This window comes from Myodes glareolus, chromosome 2 (genome assembly GCF_982192425.1).
Source record: "Myodes glareolus chromosome 2, mMyoGla1.1, whole genome shotgun sequence".
Taxonomy (NCBI): domain Eukaryota; kingdom Metazoa; phylum Chordata; class Mammalia; order Rodentia; family Cricetidae; genus Myodes; species Myodes glareolus.
The window spans coordinates 110,992,076-111,014,630 of record NC_142027.1 but is presented as its reverse complement, the minus strand read 5'-3'; the positions used below and the strand labels follow the sequence as shown (position 1 = coordinate 111,014,630).

Here is a 22,555-nt window from a genome sequence, read left to right as displayed (position 1 = left end):
AGAGAAATCCTGCCCTGAAAAACAAAACAAAAAAATTGTGTATCTTAGGGGTATGTGTGTGTGTGCCTGAGTATATGCATGTGTACTGCATATATGTAGGAGCCTGAGGAGGTCAATGGTTGGTGAACTGGAGTCAAGGTGGCAGTGCACTGTCGTGTGAAGCCCATGTATCTCAGAAGACAGAAACAAGACAATGGAACCCAATCCTCAGGGCCACTCGACCCTTGCTCATCACTGTTCTCCATGGCCAGACTGACATCTTTATTGGAAAAATTGAAAACACAGATGCAATGTATTATACAAAGAAAGGGTTTCATTCCATAACAAAAGCACTGTTGGGAGGAAACAAGAGCTGGTGGCCACCTGCCCTGGGAAGGTAGGCACGCAGTGAAAAGCGAAATTCACTGATAGGACTGTTCTAATGGAAAACTGTGGAAAAGGTTAAAAACAGAAGAGGGGCATAAACGAACAAAAGACAACCCCATCCCTGCAAGTTTGAGAGTCTGTTATAAGCTTGAGACATTTAGGTTATCACCAAGATTTAGTGGGATTCCTCGGTTTGTCCCTAGAATGCTAATCAGTTTAACTTAGGGTCTTCAAACCTGAGGTAGTTGAGGGTCACCTGAAGAATATGTCTGGAAGGATCTATAGGCTCGGAACTGGATCCAGTCCCATCTAACCAGCCGTTTCTGGCTTTGGCTACTGGGAGAGGAGGCACTCCACCACTGTGCTGACCAATCCCGTGTGGGCTGGACCTGCGGGACAAGGGTGGCCAACAGCTGTTCTGGATCGCTGTTGATGGTTTCCATCAGACAGTGTGGTCTCTGAGAACCCGAGAAGTAGAGATAGGGCAAAGCCACACTGTGTGGAAGGCCAATGTTGAGGATCCAAGATGGCGGGAGAGAGGGCAAAGCTGCTCTGGTCTGAAGGTCAATGTGGAGACTCCAAGAACAAGAGCAGGTAAAGCTCGCTCTGGTGGGAGGATGATCCAAGATCATGCCGAGATGGCAAGGCCACTCTTATTGGCAGGTCAGTGTTGGGTCCATAGGTTCTCAGAGATCTGGAAAGGCAATAGTGTGGCGTGACATTTGCCAGCTATCAAAAGTTAGGGTTATGCCGGGCGGTGGCGGCAAGGATCTCTGTAAGCTCGAGGCTAGTCTACACAATGAGTTTCAGGACAGCCAGGGCTACACAGAGAAACCCTATCTCGACCCCTACCCCTCAAATGAGAGTTAAATAGTGCGGGAGACCCTCCTACAGCCAAGTCACTGACAAAGAAGTAAAAGCTTCCCTAGACACAAATAAGAACCAACTCTTAAGGTGAGAGGTCACAGCAGACTATGGTGACGAGTGCTTGTGACCTCAAGATACCTGGTATAAAGGCTGGTGTCTGACTCATCAGCCACACCCGTTCTGAGACAGGACACTCTGGAGGTGTTTGGTTCTCCCAGCTACTGGGTTAAGGGCACAGACATAGACTGGATTCTAGGAACAGGGTTGTGGGCAGGACAGTCAACAAACCATTTGTTTGAGATAAGGGCTCAGTATATAGCCCAGGTTAGACCTGAACTGATGATCCTCCTGCCTCAGACTCCCAAGTGCTGGCGTGTACTGACAAGCCTGGTATGGTCATTTAAATTCCCTGCTCAGATATGAATTACCCCCACAAAGGCAGATCTTCTATGCATAGACATATCCTTAATCTTGAGGCAGTAGAAAACTACACCACCAAGATAACCAGGAGACACAGCTGGATTGGAGTTCATCAACACACCCAAGTCATTATTTTTTCAAATTTCTGTCTTGAAAAAATACTTTTTCTTAAGAGTCCCTTTTACTCAAACGCATGTGCATGCCACCAGTAGAGGGCATCCGATCCCTCAGAGTTGGAGCTAGAGGTGGTTCTGGAGCACATGATGTGGGGGCTGGGGTCAGAACTGGGGTCCCCTGGAAGGGAAGAAAGTGAACTGCTGAGCTATCCCTTCAGGCCTCCAGTTCCGTGTCGAGGATCTGTCCACACTCACACAGCAGTCTTTAGTCCACGGAGCCGCAGGAGGGCTTTCAAAGCCTGAGAAGTTCTTTCTGGGCTGCAAGAATTTTCAGTGTTTGGTATGTCCGGCCATTGGGTTAAAGACTCATGTTTAGGTAGCAGCAGAGCCAACAAATTATGGTCTAGGCTGAGTGAGATGGCTCACACCTTTCACCCCAACACTTAGGAGGCAGAGGAAAGGGCATCTTGGTGAGTTCAAGGACAATGAGGTGTATGTAGATACTTTAAGGCCAGCCAGGGCTATTTAGTAAGACCCTGTCTCAAAAGAAAAAAAGTATATATAGTTTATACACACATAAATAATCCAATTTTTATTAAATTCTTTTTTTTTTTTTGAGACAAGGTCTCAGAATGTAGCCCAGGCTGTCCTTAAATTCAGGATCATCCTGCCTCAGTCTCCTGAATGCCAAGATTTCAGGTCTGCACTACCAAGCCTGGCTAAAGAAAGGCAATTCCCGACTTGAATTATATTAAACAGTTCTGATACGACGCTGAGCAGGTAGGACCCTTGAGCTGTTGACTCACCTCGTGCTGGGGCGCTTGACTGTTTTGCTACTCAGAAAGAGGTTAATTATTAGGGTTTTAGAAATGACTGGCTTTTCAGACAGGTGTGTCATTCACTCAGAGAGCCCTGCTCTATTGCTGTTTGATTTCCTCTTGCTGGGACACACGTGTGTGCGTGCTTTGATGCTAGAAGCAAGGGCTGACGATGCAGTGACCTATGGTGAGGACGTGGATTGGCTTGATGGGCACAAACGGGCCAACAATGCCACACATTGCTTGTTCTGGTCCTTGGACTCAAGAAATTCTAAGCAGAGAAACATTCTTCTGGCAGCAGACTGGGCCGGTTCTACTGCAGGTCACGTGTCTCAGCAGACATCTGTGTTGCTGGGAGTTCCTGGAGTGCCAGCTTAGAAAATACTCGGGGACAGAGTGGGGGCGGGTGGAACAAGAAGGGGGTTGATTCACAGTGATCAAACATTAGTCTCACAACCCATTGCCCAGCAAAGCCGAGCCGTGTCCCACAGGGGACAGGTTTTTAAGGAAGTGCTCGCTGGCTGCCTCCTAAGCAGTACAGATAAAGAAGGAAGACGCAGCCTCCCTGTTCCATCCCACAGATCAGAAGGTCACTTAATTCAGCGGTTCCTGTTGAGAGTGGCAAATTGCTGTCTGGCTGCTCGTATCTAGGCGGGATGCCTTCCGTCTCCATCCTGTTTTCAGGGGAGCAAGCGTGGGGAGTGGCAGAGACGGTGTCATAGCCGGTGGTCCCCTTCCTCCTTTTCCCTGCTTCTCTATTCTGTGAGGAACCTGCCCACTTTAGAATCCAAAACCAGAAATGACCAGAGATGGCGCTCTCTGCTCTGTGGTCTGTGAAGACTGATGGACAGGGCAAGCCTAGTCAGTCACCTTGGGCCTGATTGCTCCAAGCATCTCTGGGCAGGTGCTGCACGAAGATAGTTAGTAATAAATATGTAGAGTCCTACCCTGAGCCGAGTTCTCTTCCCGACGGGAGCAAGTGGGTCTGTGGAATAAGTAGCGCACGGAGCCATCTTTTATCTGGTTCAGTAGGATGCAGAAGCAGATGGCTGGAAAAGGAACCACTTCTGGTTCCCTCTTGTCCCTCTTAGGGCCTTGCCTAGGTTTGATGGGAGGTGGTCCATGGCACAAGACGTCCGCTCTGGGGGATGTAGTGTTGCTGTTCACACCAGCTCTATACCGGCATGTGATGGGGTGGTGAACCTGGTCACATGAGCTCCTAAGAAAAACGTCCCCTGCACTGCTGGGCCCCTGGCACCTTTTATTTTTTCTTTTTTTTTCTTTTCTTTAAACCTCGTGTTCCCTGGCTTGTGAAGGTGGACAGAGGCCCCGAGATGGCACCTGGGGTCAGACAATAAAGGCACTAGCTCTGCTTCAGACTTCAGAGGAGAGCTGTCACTCTGGGGCGTGGTCTTGGCTGAGAGAAGAGCTGAGATGGAGCACCAAGGCGTAGCCTGAGCCGCACCATGGTGTGTGTGGGGGCTTCCTCTCAGAAGGCTCAGAGCTCAGGGTTGGGGGTGGGGGGAGGAACCCTTTTTGGGAAAGTTGGTTGTGTGAAACTTTCAAAATATAAAACCAAAATACCCAAACAGCCACCTAATAATAATAATAAGCAGGAGGGGGGTCTGCCGACTGCTAAAAGTGTAGTGTGGAGGGGGAGCCACGGCTCTGGCACTCTCTGCCAGGACACTCGTTCCGTCCCTCTGACTGTGGATTCAGTTGGCAGTCCGGTTTGCAATCCAGCAGAGTTCTGATGCTCACAAGTTTGTGCGAATGACAAAATGCAAAGACTGAGGAGTGGGGAGAAAAAGAACAAGTGTCAGATGTCCCCTCTCCACGCTCCCAGTGACAAGAACCCTCTCTACGCAGGACGTGACCGGTGAGGAAGTAGAGAGCAGGCGGGAGAGGTTGGCCATGTCGCTATTTTTCTGTGGACCTGAGCTTCCTCACGGCCAACACTGGCCTGCCTCTACGCCAGGGCCATAGGGAAGGACTCCTCATGCACTCAGACAGAGGAGGAGTCATGAGGGGACACGATGGGCTTCAGCTTTTGTCAACGGAGAGGTCTGCAAGGACCTGGTGTGCCAGGGTGGGGACTGTCGGAAACAGAAGGGGAACAGGGATTTACATTCTGACGTGTGGGGCGCTGGCTTGGCTCTAGTCTTTTTCAGGTGTTGCTTCTTGAACAGTAGGAGGCGATGCTTCTGTCCCTAAAAACAAAAACAACGAAAACATTTCACAGGGAACCTCGTGCAAACAACAACTCCTCATGCCAGGCTGTCACCATGGAAGAGACCTTCAAGCTCATGACAGCCATACTTGTTTATTCCAAAGAACCCTTTAAAAAGTGTGTGTGTGTGTGTGTGTGTGAGAGAGAGAGAGAGAGACAGAGAGAGAGAGACAGAGACAGAGAGAGAGACAGAGAGACAGAGAGAGAGAGAGAGACAGAGAGAGAGAGACAGAGAGACAGAGAGAGACAGAGAGAGAGAGACAGACAGAGAGAGAGAGACAGAGAGAGACAGAGAGACAGAGAGAGATGTGTATGAGTGTCGTTGCACACATGCCAGGGTCGGAGTGCAGAAATCAGAGGACAAATTTTCCAGGAATTGGTTTTATTCTCCTGTGGGTTCCAGGAAGTGGGCTCAGCATGAAGCTTTGCAATCTTAGCTACTAAGCCATCTTCCTGGCTCCACACTGTGGTCCTTTGCCGGCTCTAGAGCCAGAACCTCAGGATCTGTGTGCCTTGCTTGCCAGCTCTCCACTGACCATTCTTCACCTCCTGCAGGCTTGCTAGCAAAGCTGTGCGTGCGTGCATGTGTGTCCCAGGGGAGCCACTTGACAGCTCACAACTGTGTGCAACAACAACAGATCAAGGTGAGTAAGCGGGAAAGGCCCTGGCTGCAGCGATGGAGACACAAGTTCACCGTCGATGTGGAAGCTTTTATAATATTCAGTTTGTTTGCTTTTGGCTCTGTAGCCTAGGGTGGCTTCAAATTCCCAATCTTCCTGCCTCTGTCTCCTAAGTGTTAGGTTTACAGATGTGCGCCACCCAGGTTAATGCTGAAGCTTTGAAGCTTTTTAATTCTCTACAATGTGCCCATCTTTAGGTTTAAGGGTTATTTAGGAATGAAAAGGGGAGAGGAAGAGCAGGAAGTAACAGGTCAGAGGGTCCAGTTCTATTAGGGGAAGGCCTGTCTCTTCTGCGGCACCAACAGGAAGTACCCAAAGTATGCCCACCTTCTTCCCAGCCCTCAGCAACACCAGCCAGCTCATAGTGTTTCTTCCGAAGCTCTCCTAGCTTTTGACGCTCCTTCTGCAGGTCATTTTCCAGCTCCAGAACCCTAACCTGTGGGAAAAGGGTGTGAGAGGGTCTGCCAATGGTTTAATTCAGTTTAAAAACCTTACCCTTCTGAATATCCTACCGGTGAGCTATGTTCCCACCACTGCATCTTTCAGTCTCTGTCTCTTTTGAAGTAGGAGGGATTGGATCCAAGGATTCATGTATGATAGGCAAGTACCCTACCACTGAGTCACACCCGAGCTCCTCACTGGGGATTCCAGGCAGGGGCTCTACCACTGAGCCACACCCCAGCCCCTCACTGGGGGATTCTAGGCAGGGGCTCTACCACTGAGCCACACCCCAGCCCCTCACTGGGGGATTCCAGGCAGGGGCTCTACCACTGAGCCACACCCCAGCCCCTCACTGGGGGATTCCAGGCACGGGCTCTACCACTGAGCCACACCCCAGCCCCTCACTGGGATATTCTAGGCAGGTGCTCTAAAACCTAGTGACACCTAGCCCCTGTAAAGCTCCTTTGGTCACTCCTTGGGACTTGCCTTTCCTAGACTTAATCTGGTCTCTCTGTGGCTCAGATCCCTTCTTCCATCATATCCATCCCATCTCCACAGCCTACTCAGATCTACTTGATGGATGGAGCTATCTTCCTAGCCTGAGAGGAGCCTGCGAAGGTTATAGCGCAGCCCCCAGTATAATTCTTTTGAGACAGGATCACAGGTAGCACAGGTCTTAAACCACACTGTTTCTTAACCTCCCTAGAGCCAGAATTATGGTATACAACATAATATTTAGCCTTCTCTCCTCTTTGTTCCCATTTTTAATTATGTGCACATGTGTGTGTGTGGGGGTACATATTCAAGTGAGTACATAGGTGCCAACAGAGGCCAGAAGGTGTTGGATCCCTGAGAACTGGAGTTACAGGTTGTTGTGAGCAAATGCTCTTAACTGCTAAGCCAACTCTGCTGTTTTTTTTGTTGTTGTTTTCAAAGATTTATTTATTAATTATGTATACAGTGTTACCTGCATGTATGCTACAGGTCAGAAAAGGGCACCAGATCTCATTACAGATGTTTGTGAGCCACCATGTGGTTGCTGGGAATTGAACTCAGGACCTCTGGAAGAATAGTCAGTGCTCTTAACCTCTGAGCCATCTCTCCAGCCCCTTGTTTTTTTGTTTTTGTTTTTTAAATAGATTCTTGCTCTATAGCACATACGGGCCTCAGACTCATGGTAGTCCTGCCTCAGCCCTCCAAGTGCTGGGATTATTACATGCATGCCCATACCTGGCTTCATTTTCCCCAAACTCGGGGGTCAAAGTGCAGGGAAAGGAGACAGCCCGACCATAGACGTGCCTTGGTTTTCTTACCTGAGAATCCATCTCCTGGCGCTTGATCTGGGTGAGTGTCATGCTTGAGAAGTCCATACTGTCTGCAAGGATGGACACAGGAAGATCCCATCAAATGATGTCCAGAGCTGACAATTACGAAGACAATGTCGATTCCCCCACTGCCCTGCTTGGCCTGCACTTTGCCACCATGATGGTTACAAGCTGACTGTCCCCACAGGCTCAACCATGATGGTTACAAGCTGAACTGTCCCCACAGGCTCAACCATGATGGTTACAAGCTGACTGTCCCCAAAGGCTCAACCATGATGGTACAAGCTGACTGTCCCCACAGGCTCAACCATGATGGTTACAAGCTGAACTGTCCCCACAGGCTCAACCATGATGGTTACAAGCTGACTGTCCCCACAGGCTCAACCATGATGGTTACAAGCTGACTGTCCCCACAGGCTCAACCATAATGGTTACAAGCTGAACTGTCCCCACAGGCTCAACCATGATGGTTACAAGCTGACAGTCCCCACAGGCTCAACCATGATGGTTACAAGCTGACTGTCCCCACAGGCTCAGTTTGGAGTATTTGTTCCTGACCTGTCGGTGCTATTTTTGGGAGGCTGTGGAATGTTTAGGAGGTTGGGCCTGACTGGCAGAAGCAGGTCCCTGGGAGCATGCCTTTCTTTGTGTGTTTATTAGTGTGTATAGGGGCATGGCATGGATATTCATGTGTATGAGGGTGCACCGACTGTGTGGGTCCAGGAGATTGAACATGGTTGTCATCCTCAGTGACAAACTCTTTTCTTTCTTTCTGTCTGTCTGTCTGTCTGTCTGTCTGTCTGTCTTTTTTTTTTTTTTTTTTTAGTTTTTCGAGACAGGGTTTCTCTGTAGCTTTTGGAGCCTGTCCTGGAACTAGTTCTTATAGACCAAGCTGGCCTCGAACTCACAGAGATCCGCCTGCCTCTGCCTCCTGAGTGCTGGGATTAAAGGCATGCGTCACCACCGCCTGGCCAAACTATCTTTTCTAATAAGGCATCTCACCAGTCCCTGGACAGATATAGAATCACTATGGAACATGCCTGGGGGCACGTTTGTGGGGGAGTTTCTAAACTAGGTTAATTGAAGTGGGAAAAGCCACTGTAGATGTGGGCAGTAGTAATTCATGTGTTGGGTCCTGGAGTGAATTAAAGGGAGAAAGTGAAAACTAGGTGTGGTCTCCTATAATCCCAGCACTACGGGGGCAGAGGCAGGAGGATCTCCAGGAGTTTGAGGACAGCCTGATCACATAGTGAGTTCCATGTCAGCCAGAGGTACACAGTGAGACCCAGTTTCAAAAAAGTGACAAAAAGACAGACAGATAGACAGACAAAAAGAGAACAATTAAGCAAGGTGGGGGTGGAGATGGGGTAAGCACCAGCCTCTGCTTCCTGATCGTGGATGCCATGTCACCAGCTGCCCCACACTCCTGCCACCCACACTCATGCCTTCTCACCACCATGGACTGTACCTTCACACTGTGAGCTGAAATAAACCCTACCTTCTTATTTTTTTTTTTTTACACATTTATTGGTGTGTGCGCACACCTCATGTGCCATGCTGTGTGAGTGGAGGCTAAAAAGAACCAGTTTTCCTATCATGTGGGTCCTGGACATTGAACTCAGGTTGTCAGACTTGGCAGCAGTCACCTTTGAGTCCAAATCCTTCTTTTTTAAAAGTTGCTTTTACCAAGGCCTTTGGTCTGCTCACAACAATGAGAAAATTAACTAATTCATGGTTAACAAGGGTCTGATTCTTTGGGGACAACTAGACCTCTAGTGACTTTTCTCTGACCTCAGGACAGAAAAAAAAATACTTTTTTTCTTTTTTTCTTTTTCTTTCTTTCTTTTTTTCTTTTTGGGTTTCTCTACGTTTTGGAGCCTGTCCTGGAACTCGCTCTGTAGACCATGCTGGCCTCAAACCCATACAGATCTGCCTGCCTCTGCCTCTCGAGTGCTGGTATTAAAGCACCACTACCACCCAGCCATAAAAATCTATTTAATAGCTTGCCATTATAGCAAGGTGGTGGTGGTTCACGTGTTTAATCCTAGCACTAGGGAGGCAGAGGCAGGCAGATCTCTGTCAAGTTCAAAGCCAGCCTGGTCTACAGAGCAAGTTAGAGGACAGCCAGGGTGACATATTGAGGTTCTGTCTCAAAAAACTAGGGGAAAAAAATCATGCTTATGTGAGGTCCTGCCTCAGGAGGTCAGCATGTCTATAAAAAGACCATAAGAACAACCTGACTTCATATGTGCCAGGGAAGCATGGTGCTGACTGAGCTACAACCCTAGCCAAATACATCCTTCGTAAAAGTATGCCTAGGAAGAGCTGGGTGAGGTGGCGCACACCTTTAATCCCTGCGCTCAGAAAGCAGGCAGGTGGAGCTCTGTGAGTTTAAGGCCAGGACTACTTAGTGAGGTCCCATATCAGAGAGAGAGAGAGAGAATGTGTGTGTGTTATGGGGAGAATCAACAATGGACGAGACCCAACCTCTGGCCCCACACATATTTGTATGCATACCTACAAGCATATCACACACAAAAAAAGAAAGAAGGAAAAAGAATTTTTAAAAAACAGAATTAAATTGAGATCATGGTGAAAGAGATTCAGAGCGGCCGAAAGGCTACCTGTCTCCTCAATTTGAGATTTGCCGGAAATGGTGGAGGCCACCACAGCGGCCGTGGCCTGGTTCACTCCCCGCGAGGCCTGCTGAAGCTGGGTCAGATTGAGGCTGCCCTTGTTAGCTTTCACCTGCCGGGACAAAGGACATTAATGTTCAGCTCCACCAGAAGCAGCGAGGACGGTACCAAGCAGCTCGCCTGGTGGCACTCAGCCACCACCAACTGTCGCCACCGGGTCACCAGTCACCCTCCCAAGGTCACTGTTTCCTGTGCGACCAACCCCGACATGTCTCGAGGGGAAAGTGACCCTGGCATGTCGGCTGGGTCGCCCTACGCTCCAGCTTGCACAGCTGTCTACAGGAACTCGTCTCTGTGGGGGAAAACCTGGGATCAAAGAGATGCGGGAGGAACAAAGAACACTCATGGGGTGAAGCTCTGCTTCACTGGTGAGGAGCCCTTGGTCAACAGCTCTGCGTGAGGATGAAATGGGGCAGTGGTTCAGACAACGGAGGGGCAGACATGGGTTACATGGACTGTAAGGGACAAGTCAGGTGACCTGTAGTCTGTATCAAGTTTCATCACCCTTGGCTGGCCTGGAACTTACCATCTAGACCAGGCTGGCCTTGAATACAGAAGATAAGACTTCCTGCCTTTGTTTCCTGAGTACAGGGATCAAAGGTGTGTGCCAGCACGCTGGGCTATAGATACCACGCTCAGTGAACAGATACTGTTTTAATTTTGGATACTAGGGATGGAGCCCAGGGCCATGTGCTTGCTACACAGGTACTCTACCACTGAGTCACGCCCGCAGCCCCTCACTGGGGGATTCTAGGCAGGGGCTCTACCACTGAGCCACACCCCAGCCCCTCACTGGGGGATTCTAGGCAGGTGCTCTACCACTGAGCAATGGTCCCTGCCTCTTACTAGGGTAAGTGCTTTGCCAGTAAACTCTACCTTCATCCCATTTTAAATGACCTTTTATTGTTTTATTTATGTAGTATTTATGTGTAGGGGTACATGTGGAAGTCAGAGAACATGTATGAAACACTAACTGTGGCATTCATTTCTCTCATCCACCTATGTAGGTACCAGAGATCAAACTCACATTATCAGGTTTGACAGCAAATGCCATCTCCCTGGCTCCTGTTTAAATTTTTTATTTTGAGCCAAAGTCTTGCTCAGGTTGTCACTAAATTTACTTTGAGCCCAGGCTAGTCTTTCACTTTTAATTCTCCTGCCTCATCTTCTCAGGTAGGCAGGATGAGAGGCCTATGTCACCTGGTCCACCCAAAAGTTCCTTGAATGACGGCATTGCTACTTGGAGGCTGGCATGCCTGGGACCCTCAAAAGCTTTCTAAGGATAATGACGAGAACAGCAAGGCACGCAAGTGATGAGACAGGTGGGTAGAGGGGCTTCTTGCTGTTGTCATATATTAGGCTTTTAAAAGAGGTTGCTATGGCTGGACAGTGGTGGCGCACGCCTTTAATTCCAGTATTCAGGAGGCAGAGGCAGGCAGATCTCTGTGAGTTCAAGGCCAGCCTGGTCTAAAGAGCAAGTTTCAGGGCAACCAGGGCTACAAAGGGTAACCTGTCTTTAAAAAAAAAAAAAAAAAAAAAAAGGCTGAACTTTTACTCAGGACCCAACCAAGCAGGGCCATGGATTATCACCTGTCCTAGAGGTCGGTTTCATGGCTCAAGTCCTCTTTAATCAGCCTCACAGTGTGCTGGAGCAGCCAGCACGATTGCGCCTACCTTGGATGCAGCCACAAGCTGGGCTGTGCTAGCCGCAATCTCGTGTGAACACACCATCAGTTCCTCGAACTTTCCTTTGCCTTGGACCACGAGATCAGCAGCATCCCTGGGAACCCAGAAGAACCACGAAGGGTGAGGTCGCAGAGAGCAGAAGCCACCATGATCTCACCTCAACAGGAAAGGCAGCCTGCCTGCCCTACCCCATGTTGTCCTAGGAGAATGTAGGTCTCTCTCAAACTTCCAGGACTGGCCACTTCTTTTTGTACTTTTGTATTTAATTGTGTATGTATGCAAAGATGTGTGTGTGTGTGTGTGTGTGTGTGTGTGTGTATGTGTGTGTATGTGTGTGTGTGTGTGTGTGTGTGTGTGTGTGTGAGAGAGAGAGAGAGAGAGAGAGAGCGAGAGCGCATGTGGAAGCCAGAGGGCCACCTCAGATATCTTTCCTTAGGTGTAGTTTTTTGGGATTAGAGTCTTAGAGTCTCACTATACAGCCCTAGTTGCCTCAAACTCAGAGTTCCATCTGCTTTGGCTCTCAAATGCTAGGACTGAAGGCACACATACCCCATGTCTGCCTCAGCTTATTCTTTAGATATGCTCTCTTTTTTGTTTTTAAATTTATTTGTATGGTGCTTTGCCTTCATGTATGTATGTATGTGTGAGGGTATTGGATCCCCTGGAACAGGAGTTACAGACAGCTGTGAGCAGCCATGTGGGTGCTGGGAATTGAACCTGGGTCCTCTAGAAGAGCAGTCATTGCTCTTAATCACTGAGCCATCTCTCCAGCCCCAGATTTTAACAACTTTTGGGGCCAGGTATGATGCTGCATGTCTTTGATCCCACCACTTGGGAGGCAAAGGCAGGTGGATCTCTATGAGTTCAAGGCCAGCCTGGTCTACATAGTGAATTCCAGGCTATCCAGGGTTACCTAGAGAGACTCTATGCTATGAAATGGATACTTTTTTCTCTCTTAGCAACTGTCCGGGGTGGATCAGTGGAGTGGGGAAGGGGATATAGGAGCCTTGGAGGAAGACACCTACACCATGATGGTAGCTCCCCAACCAACAGCTTTGGAGGCAGATATAAGTCCTTCTGTCCACCGAGAGTTCTTGGCATAAAATTCTTTAGGGGATGCAGTACCCTATAGAAGCAAAAATAGAATAGTTTGGTTAGTTGTTTTTATTTTATTTTCATCCTTAAACAGATTTCACATATAAATGCCTAGTTTGCATGAACATGCTCCCCATGAGTGTGCAGGTCAGAAGAGGGTTCAAATGCCTTGGATTTGGAGTTAGAGGGTAGTGAGCTGCCATGCTGGGTGCTGGGACTCAAACCTTGGATCTTCTGCAAGAGCAACAAGTGCTCTTAACTGTTGGGCCATCTCTCCAGCCTGGGTTGTTTTTAGGCAGGCTTTACTACATAGCCAAAGCTATCACCCAATTCTTGTTCTTTCTGCTTCAGCTAAGTGTCAACACTATAGGCATGTACCGCCATACCCAGGTTTTTTCTTTTGAATTACATTTATTTGTATATTTTGTGTGTACATGTGGGTGGACATGTTCATGCCATGGTACAAGTGTGGAGATCAGAGGACAGCTTGTAGGAACTGACTCTATCTTTCTATCACGCATTACCTGGAGCTTGAACTCATACTGTTAGGTATGCAGCAAGCTCCTTTACTTGCTGAGCCACCTTGCTGGCTCACTAGCCAGCTATTAATGGCTAATTTTACAGAATGACTCTCAAGCACTAAGTGCCTTTATTCTCACATTAGGTATAAGAAAACTAAGATGCAACGAGGCAAAACAACATCCCTAAAGTCTTGGAGGTAATGAATTAAAGTAAAGCTCTAGCTTTTAAAAAGGATTTATTTTTAACTTTCATTTTGTGTGTGTGTGTGTGTGTGTGTGTGTGTGTGTGTGTGTGTGTGTGTGTGTAAGAAAATGTAGGTGCCCAGTGATGCCAATGGCATCTGATGCTCTGGAGCCGGAGCTGCAGGCAGTTGTGAGCCACTGATGTGGATGCTGGGAGCTGAACCCAAATGGCTCAGCCGACCAGGAAGTGCTCAGCCAGCCTTCCAGCCCATAATGTGGTCTCTATATATAGACCAGGCTGGCCTTGAACTCACAGAGATCTGCCTGCCTCTGCCTCCCAATACTGGAAATAAACCATGCATGGTTTTATGCAGAGTCTGGGACAGAATCCATGGTTTTTATAGATGACAGGCTAGGACTCTACCGATTGAGCTACATCCTCAACTCATGAAGGGAGCTTTGAGAGAAGGTTCAGCTATGCAGCCCATACTGAGGTCAAACTTGAGATCCTCCTGCCTCAACCTTAGGAGCATTTGTTAAATTGTTAAAAGGGTTAAGTGTCTGCAGGTCTGGAAATCTCCCATGTCTGAGGGATGACAGTACCAGGTCTATGGCTGGGATCTGCCCAGTTTCCCAAAGTCCTCAGCTGTCCCCTGAAGACCTAGATTTGCAGTGTCAGCGGGGTTTCCACAGTAGGGCTGTATGGCCTCTGGGAGCTGAGGCTAGAAGTTACCGGCTGATTGTTCCCTAGAGGGAGCCACCAGGAACCCTCAACTGCCCACAGTGTCCGGGAAATATCCCCAAGAATGGCAGATCTGCCCCGTGGTGTAGTACCGTTGGCGCCCACAGCAAAACCAGATTCTAGCACGCGCGGAGGGAGAGGGAGCTGACACCACAGCCCTGCCTACCCTGCCACTTTCCACGATCTCCTTCTGGAGGTCCTTGGAGGCCACAACGAGGACCTTGATGGCTTGCATCAGACTGGTGCAGGAACCAAGGATCCTAGTAAAAAGAAAGGGTTGGTGACGGGACACTAAGAAGAAAAACAACTTGATTTCATCCCGAAGCCAGGAAAACCATGAGTAGCAATGAGGGGTAGGAAGGGTGTTGGGATTGCTGAAGGACCCGGAGGCAGTGCCTTGCTGAGTGACACTTCCCTGTGGGCCTTGCTTTCAAGGACCTTGCTTACTACTTACTGTGACCACAATGCTCTCACTGACCTTTCGTTCACCTCCAACTTGACTCCCGTGTCTCCTGCTCGGGACTTACTGAGTATTTCCTGTTAAAAAGAAGCATGTCTGGTTTCTTTTCTGTGTGTGTGTGTGTGTGTGTGTGTGTGTGTGTGTGTACTACTGGGAATTGAGCCCAGGCTTCCTTCATACTCTCTGATAAACAATGACCTCAGGTCCTCACTGTTGGGGGATTCTAGGCAAGCTACATCACCACCCCAAGAAGCATGGCTCCTAAATGTATCATGAACCCGATCTACCACCACTGCCTTGATACTCTCTGGATCCAACAAGGTGTGGTAGCCTAGAAGGCTGAATCTAGATATCTTCATCTCTGTCTTTGTGAGTCAGAAAAACCCCAGACCCCCTATCTATCATCTATCGGGTGGTAGACAGCTGGAGCTGATGGCTCTAGCCAGGGTGAGTCTTGACCTTGGCCCTTGGGCCGCTGTGCGTGAAGCCCACTAAGAACTGTCCCCTAGGGCCAGCTGCTACCAGATCCACTAGGCGGGCGCTCACATCGCCAAAGGAGCCATGTGAGACCTTTCCAACGGGGCCCATTCAGCTGCTCCTGAGGAGTTCTTGAACACCCATCAGGCTTCCTCTGGCATTTTATTATTAGGACGGTGATGGCTGGCTCTACCTGTCAACCTGACAGCCGAGACTCACTCAGCAAGAGACTTTCAATGAGAGACTTTGGGTTGGCTTGTGGGGAACGTCTGCAGGAGGGATGTCTTAAGTTAACTGATGTGGGATGACCCAGCCCACCATGAGCAGCACCATTCCCTAGACAGGGAGTACTGAACTGCGTAAGCGGGGAGAAATCAAGTTGAGCGCAAGCAAGCAAACACGTGTGCACTAATGCTCTGCTCTTGACTGTGGATGAGATGTGATGATGAGACTCCCAACTCCTGTGGCCACAGTGACTTCCCTGCAGTGCCCTCAAACTGTAAGCAAAAATAGACTCTTCTCCCCTAAGTTACTTTTTTTTTTTTTTTTTAAATTATTTATTGTGTATACAGTGTTTTGCCTGCAGGTCAGAAGAAGGCACCAGATCTCATTATAGATGGTTGTGAGCCGCCATGTGGTTGCTGGGAATTGAACTCAGGACCTCTGGAAGAACAGCCAGTGCTCTTAACCTCTGAGCCATCTCTCCAGCTCCTAAGTTGTTTTTAAAGATGTTTTATCACAGCAACAGAAATGAAGCTACGTCAATGGCTGTCCTAAAGAAACAGGATTTAAACCCCAGCCAGGTGGTGGAACTCACATAAGTCATGTGATTATCAGCCAGCCTGGAAATCGAACCCCAGATGGCTGACAGCAAAGTATCCTACCTCAGAGGAAACTGCCTCTCTTTCTCTTAAGGGCCTCGTTTTCATCCCCTCATTGGTGTAGTGACCTTGGCCTTTGATTTTGTTTTCTCTTTCTTTTCTTCTTCTTTAAGAGACAATATCTCGCATAGCCCAGGCTGGCTCCAAACTACTATACAGCTAAGGATGACCTTGAATTCACCTGCTCTACCCCCGGGGCTGAGGTCATAGGTCTGTACCATCAATCACACTGAGCAGTTCTGGCTTCTCTGGCAGGAGTCTAAGACACTCCTGAGGCGCAGTGCTGCCCGAGGGAACCGATGGGAGTGTTGCTGTGGGAAATCCCACAGAGTCCTCTCACCTCTATCCGGGTGGTGGCAGCCTCAATGGCAGCTGAAGTGGCGGCCAGCTCCTTGTCTACGAGGTCACCCAGCTCTTCCTGTTTGATGTCCAGGCCCCTGGGCAGCAGTTCCTGTGAGCAGTACCACAGAGGTTAAAAGGACACGAAGTCTTCTCTTTGTTCGTTCCTGGCCCTGTCACGGGACCCTTCTAGAAGGCACGGGAGGCAGGGTCTGTCACAGACTCCACCTGGAACTTTCCAAGATATGACTGCTGGAGCCTCATCATCCTCCTTTCTCTGTTCTTCTCACAACCACGCCCAGCTGGGAGCTACCAGTCCCCAACCCCACAGAGCCGTTCAGCTACAGTTATTGTGGCCCTATGCTTACCCTTGGCTGTCAACTTGATGGGACTTAGAATCACCATGGAAACAGACCTATGGGCATGTCTGTGAGGGAGTTTCTCGATTGGGTTAACTCAGTTGAGAAGACCCACTTAAATGTGGGTGGTACCATTCCATGGGCTTGGGGGCGGGGACTGAATGAAAAGAAGAAAGTGAGCCGAGCACCGGCATCCATCTCTCTCTGCTTCCTGCTGGTGGATGCCTCGCGCTCTGCCACCATGCCGTCTCCGCTAAAGCTTCAATGTGAGAGCCAAAATAAACCCTTCCTTCAGTTGGTCTTGCCGGGCATTTGTAACAGCAACAAGACTAACACAGGCCCCAATCTCATAGTCACAGGCATCAACTGTATCTAAGGGGAGAGTTCTTGTCTTTGAGATAGGATCTCACTATGTAGATCAGGCTAGCCTCAAACTCCCCTGCCTCTGATGCTGAGTGTTGGGATTAGGAGTGTGAGCTACCACACCTATTCCGACCCCCACCCCTTTATTTTTCCTGAGAAAGGGTTTCTCTGTGTATATCCCTTGCTCTCCTGGAACTCACTTTGTAGACCAGCCTGACCTTGAACTCAGAGATCCCCCCTGCTTCTGCCTCCCAAGTGCTGGGATCAAAGGTGTGGGCCACCATGTCTGGTATTAATTTTTTTAAACAAGGTCTCATGAAGCACAGATTAGCTTTAAACTCTCCACATAGCCCCGACTGTCCTTGAACTCCTGATCCCCCTGCCTCAGCCTCCCAAGAGCTGGGATTACAGGCAGGTCCCACCAAAGCCTGTCATCTTACTGTTAACTAGATCTCAAATTCATCTCTAGGGCACCGAACAGAAACACATGCTCATGCATTTTTGTATTTTCATAAATACCTAATGCAAACTTTTTGTGCGTGCATGGTCACATGTGTAGAGGGCCACATGTATGTACAGATGTGAACATCCATGCATGTATGGAGCCAGAGGCCAACTTGAGGTGTCATTCCTGAGGAGCCATCCTCCACCTTTAATCCAAGGCACAGTCTCTTCCCTGGCTGGTGATTCACCAGGCTGGCCATACTGCCTGGCTGGAGAGCCCCAAGGAGCCTGCCCAGCTATGTGGATTCAAGTCTGCACCACCATGATCAGCCGTTTTTCTTTTCTCTCTTTAATATAAGTTCTGCAGATTGAACTCACAATCTCATGCATTTTGGGCAAGTACTTTGTCCAGTGAGCTACCTCTTCAGCCTCTCTGAAAGTCATTTTGTGGATACCCAACATATACACTCTAGCTTCATGGAATGAATGCGTGCCCTGTGGTAAGATGCTACCCACTGAGCGACACCGCCACCACCTTCCTGAGAAGGGCTGTGCCGACTTTTGAGAGCCCGTCACAGCTGGGCTTGTTGACTTCCGATATTAGCTCATAGGAGGGGGTACAGAGGCCTGTACCTAAGGGTCCAGCCACTGCTCCCAGTCACTTGTATGTAATTCTGCTTTAATGGCACAGCGTCCTCGGGGAAGGGCAAGAGACGTGGGGGTCCAGCTATGTAACCATAGAGAAGCCATCACCTGTGTTGGGTGAAGACTTTGCAGAGAGGCTGTCAGTCAACCCTCACACCCTGTTCTGTAAGGAAGGCCAGACTCGTTGGTACCCCAGGAGGAACTTCAGTGGAATGGGATTCTGGTTTGTCAATGGGACCTCAGCGGGAGGGAGCAGGCATTGTTTACATCTCCTTGGGGTGTGAATTCTCACAATACTTTTGGGTCTGTGTCCATGTTAGGTGTCACTTGCCAAGCCAACAACAATACTTAGAGATGGGTAACAATTTATCCTCTTCTCTGACAGTGATGCACCGTGGTGCCGCCAGCAGGCCAGTGAATTAAACCACATAAACGAGGTACAGTGGTCTAGGCCTGTAATCCTAGGAGGTGGAGGCAAGAAGAGAGGAATTCAGGGTCATCCTTGGCTACAAAGAGAGTTTGAGGCCAGCCTGGGCTACAAGAGACCTGTCTCAGACAACCACAGAACAACAAAAATCAAACCACATCACTAACGGTACCTCGCCAATGGCCTTGATCTTGCTGAGGAAATTCCTCACGGCTGTGCTGTCGGCCTTCTTCATGGCTTCATCTTCCTCCAGGGAGGACAGAAAGGCTAGGGTTTCCCTGCCATATTGCCTACAGGCCTCTGTCAGAGCTGGAGACAGGAGAGACAGGTGTTTAAACACCTCTTGTTTTCCCTGTTCTCAGGGGCCTCCCCTCCACCCTGATACTCACAGTCGGCGGGCTCGGGCGGGGCCCGGAGGCTGGTGGCGCTTCCCTGAATGATGGTGTCGCTAGTCAAGTGGGCAAGCAGGGTTATGGAGTGCAGAAGCTCACTGATGTCTGCAGGGAGTAGGACGTAAAGTCTCAGGCCCAGTGGTGGCGCCACTGCCTTTTTATTCCTTTTCAGATTTATTTTTACTTAATACTTGTGATACGTGTCCTGAATGCAGATACCCCCAGAGGCCAGAAGAGGGCATCAAATCCCCAGGAACTGGGGTTTCAGGCAGCTGTGAGCAGCCTGAGGTGAGGTGGGAGTGGAGAACTGAACCTGGGTCCTCCGCAAAGACTAGTCCTCTTAACCCCTGGCCGAGTGCTCTTAACCCCTGGCCGTCTCTCCAGCTCCCCTCTGGTTGCCCCTCACAACAGAGCCCATGTCCTCTGTTCCGCTTACCTTCTGGGCAGACCAGATACTGGCTGTGGTTCTTCTCCAGTTGCTCGAGGCAGCTAGACACAGCCTTGACTTTGGAGAGAAGGTGATCTGAGGGAAGACAGGCCACATCAGAAAGTTCTCACATTTGCTCTATAGAAGCAGCTGGGTGGGCGGGATGACCCTCCGGGAGTCCCTGCCCCTTAGATAGGAGGAGGGAAGGAGGGCTGCTGGCTGTGCTCGTTCTAATGTGATGGACACATTCTATTTGCTTCCTGCTTTCTTTTGAGGTGGGGTCTCACGCAACCCAGGCTGGCCTTGAACTCACTATGCACCAAGGATGGCCTTGAAGTTCTGATCTTCCTGCCCCTTTCCCAAAAGTGTGGGAAATCAGGCATGAACCATCAGATCCAGTATCTACAGTACTAGAATTAGAACCCAGGGCTTCGTGCACACTAGGCAAGCACTGTACCAACTGAGCCACACCCCAGCCTCCAGAACTATCTCTCACTTTACTATTATGGTACTGCTCACCATGGCGGCACTGAACGCTAAAAGGTGCGAAGCTCAAGGGTCTCTTAAAGGCTAATTGATATTGATATTATTATTATTTTATTTTGAGACAGGGTTTGACTACATAGCTCTGTCTGCTGTCTGCCCCGGAACTCACAAGATCCTCTGCCTCCCAAGTATAAGTTCACGTTCCAATGCTTGGTTTCCCAGTTTGGGCGCTACTTTGGGAGGCAATGGAAATGTAGGAGGTGGAGCCTATTGGGGCAGAGTAGGTCACAGGGGGCAGATCTCGGGAGTCGGTTCTTCCTGCCTATTTCCTGGCTTGTTCTCAGCTCAGTCCACCATGACCGTGATCAGTGTCCATCACATGTTCTCACAGCCATGAAGACAGCTGCTCTTCCACGCCTGCCTCTTCCCTGTGGCCCAGAACCTTCTGAGACCGTGGCCCAAATGAATCTTTCCTCCCTTAAGTCACTTCTGTCGTGCTAGGGTCAGCGCGACACAGCACAATGGGCCAACGGCTGAGGCAGTGGGTGGCCAGAGGCAGTGGGTGCCTCACCGGCCAGGCTGATGAAGTCACAAGCGCTCAGGCAGTAAGCCACTTTAACTGACCTAGGGCGAAGAGGGCGGGCACACCCCAGGGGCTCGGCGTGCAGCTAGGCCGAGGGCCCTGAGCTGGGTGGGCTTCCTGTAAGATCGAACTCCAGGCAGCCGGGCCCAGCAGGTGGGCATCAGAAGATTACCTGTGGACCCTGCACAGCTGATGAGGGCGGGCTCCTCAAGTTGGCTCAGTGCCTCCTGTATCTCACGCTCCGCAGCCTTCCTGGACCCTGCCAAGAGTTTTTTCCTCTGGTCCTTTATCTGCTGGCACACGGATTCCTAGAAAAAGGCCAGAAAGGTGGGAGTTGGCCAGGCACACCACAATGAACCCCAAGCAGCATCCACCTGGGACCATGCTGGGATGCCTGGCCTCTCATGATGGCGCTAATAAGATCCAAGCTGGTCAGTTCCACGCGGAAAACAATATCTGACCTTGGTCAACAGGTGTGCACAATGGACCAGTGACCCACCTGGTGATCCACTCCCAGGGTGGCTGAGGATTGCTAACGTCGTCATCTTGATTAAGATAACCCCGGATTAATAAAGCACACCTCTGGCTGTGTCTTAGAGGATTTCTAAAGATAACTAAAACCCAACATGGGTTCTCTGGGAGAGTACAAGCATTGAGCCTCTGAGACATCTCTCCAGCCCATATTATATTAAGGCAGGGACTCATGTATCTCAGGCTGGCCTCAAATTCAGTATTAGAGAGCTGAGGCTAGCTGAAACTTCGGATCCTCCTGTCTCTACCTCCTGAGTGCTGGGATTACAGGTGTGAGCCTGCATACTCTGTTGACGTGGTCTGCAGACCAAACTCAGGACCCAGTGCAGGCGAGACAAGTGCTCTGCCTACTCAGGTATATCCCTGGCCCACATAGTTTTCTTCTTATACAAAAAGAGGCACTTGGCTTTAGGAACTGTGTCCACAGAAAGCCTTGGCCACCAGGCCCGAAGGCCTTGAATCCGCCACTGCCCATCCATCTCTGGCTTCCACAGTGTCCCAGTGGATGTCTGTCACTTGCCTGGGCACTGGCCAGTTTGATCTGGGTGCTTTCCAGCTGGTCTCGGAGGGCGGAGAACTCTACTTCTCTCTGAGCTGCGGCCGTCGCCAAGCTGCCCTGTTCCTTCTCCAGTTCGGCGATCTGCGTCAGCCACTTCGCTTCTGACTGCGGAGGTCACCATGTGGAAACAGGGAGAAACTGAGGACATTAAATGGTCCCCTTCACTGGGACTCCAGCCCCCACCACCTGACTCCACATGGCAGGCGGCGATAGCTCGTCCACACGCCTATCACTGGCTCAAAGAGTAAGTGTGGATTACAACGACGGCCAGAGGGCTCACGGGAGGGACTGAGGCACCAGAGGGAAGGGGTCGGGGAGTGGCTCACCTGGGCAGAGGTCTCCAGGCTGCTGTGGAGGACCTGGAGCTCTTGTCTGCTGGTGGCTAATTCATGCTTCAGGTTTTCCAGAACATCCTGCTGTTCTTGAGTCTGAAACACAGGCAAAACAGGAGCACCGTAGCTGGGAGTCATGAGAAGGAATACTCATATGTATACACTTCCCAAGCTATTGATTGAGACCGTGCACACCACTGGGTCTAAGTCAGAAGTGTGGGTGTAACACAGCCTAGAAGGTGACCACCCAGACCCAATAGTAAGAACTCATGACTAAGATACACACACACACACACACACACACACACACACCCTTTTCCTTTCTTGAGACAGGGTCTCAAGGCGGGCCCTGAACTTGTTATATATTCAAGGATGACCCTGCCCTATTGCCTTCACCTTCCAAGTGTTAGGATTATAAGCATGCACCACCATGCCTGGTGGTGCTGGAGATGGACCAAGCGCCTCCTAGGTGAGCATGCTTGGTAAGCACTCTATCAACCGAGTGACACGCCCAGTCCCCAGTATCTGCTCCTCGGAGTGGTCCAAAGGTCCTCTGGAAGCCACTCCTGGAACATGATGAGTCCTCTGATCCATGTCTGCCTCAGAGTCGTTTGCAGGGGTCAAGGGGATGACTGAGCGGCTCAAGGTGCTTGCTGCTGATCTA

The 22,555-nt window shown here is 49.8% G+C and overlaps 1 protein-coding gene across 4 annotated transcripts in view; it reads right to left on the bottom strand.

The window, feature by feature from the left end:
* Positions 1–246: 246 nt before the first annotated feature.
* Hip1 (huntingtin interacting protein 1) overlaps positions 247–22,555 on the bottom strand; it is a 123,887-nt gene continuing 101,578 nt past the window's right edge. For 3 of the 4 annotated variants that reach the window (XM_087903543.1, XM_087903547.1, XM_087903546.1), the window contains exons 17-31: positions 21,886–21,987; positions 21,521–21,664; positions 20,642–20,777; positions 19,410–19,496; positions 18,971–19,078; positions 18,754–18,890; positions 16,345–16,455; positions 14,665–14,723; positions 14,353–14,446; positions 12,671–12,771; positions 11,634–11,739; positions 9,888–10,011; positions 7,252–7,313; positions 5,825–5,933; positions 247–4,797 (exon numbers count right to left, since the gene is read on the bottom strand). In XM_087903543.1, the coding sequence (XP_087759669.1) occupies positions 4,745–4,797; positions 5,825–5,933; positions 7,252–7,313; positions 9,888–10,011; positions 11,634–11,739; positions 12,671–12,771; positions 14,353–14,446; positions 14,665–14,723; positions 16,345–16,455; positions 18,754–18,890; positions 18,971–19,078; positions 19,410–19,496; positions 20,642–20,777; positions 21,521–21,664; positions 21,886–21,987 (1,533 nt within the window). In that variant the 3' untranslated portion in view covers positions 247–4,744. The remainder of the gene's footprint in view (positions 4,798–5,824; positions 5,934–7,251; positions 7,314–9,887; positions 10,012–11,633; positions 11,740–12,670; positions 12,772–14,352; positions 14,447–14,664; positions 14,724–16,344; positions 16,456–18,753; positions 18,891–18,970; positions 19,079–19,409; positions 19,497–20,641; positions 20,778–21,520; positions 21,665–21,885; positions 21,988–22,555) is intronic. The other variant, XM_087903544.1, reaches the window with a different exon arrangement.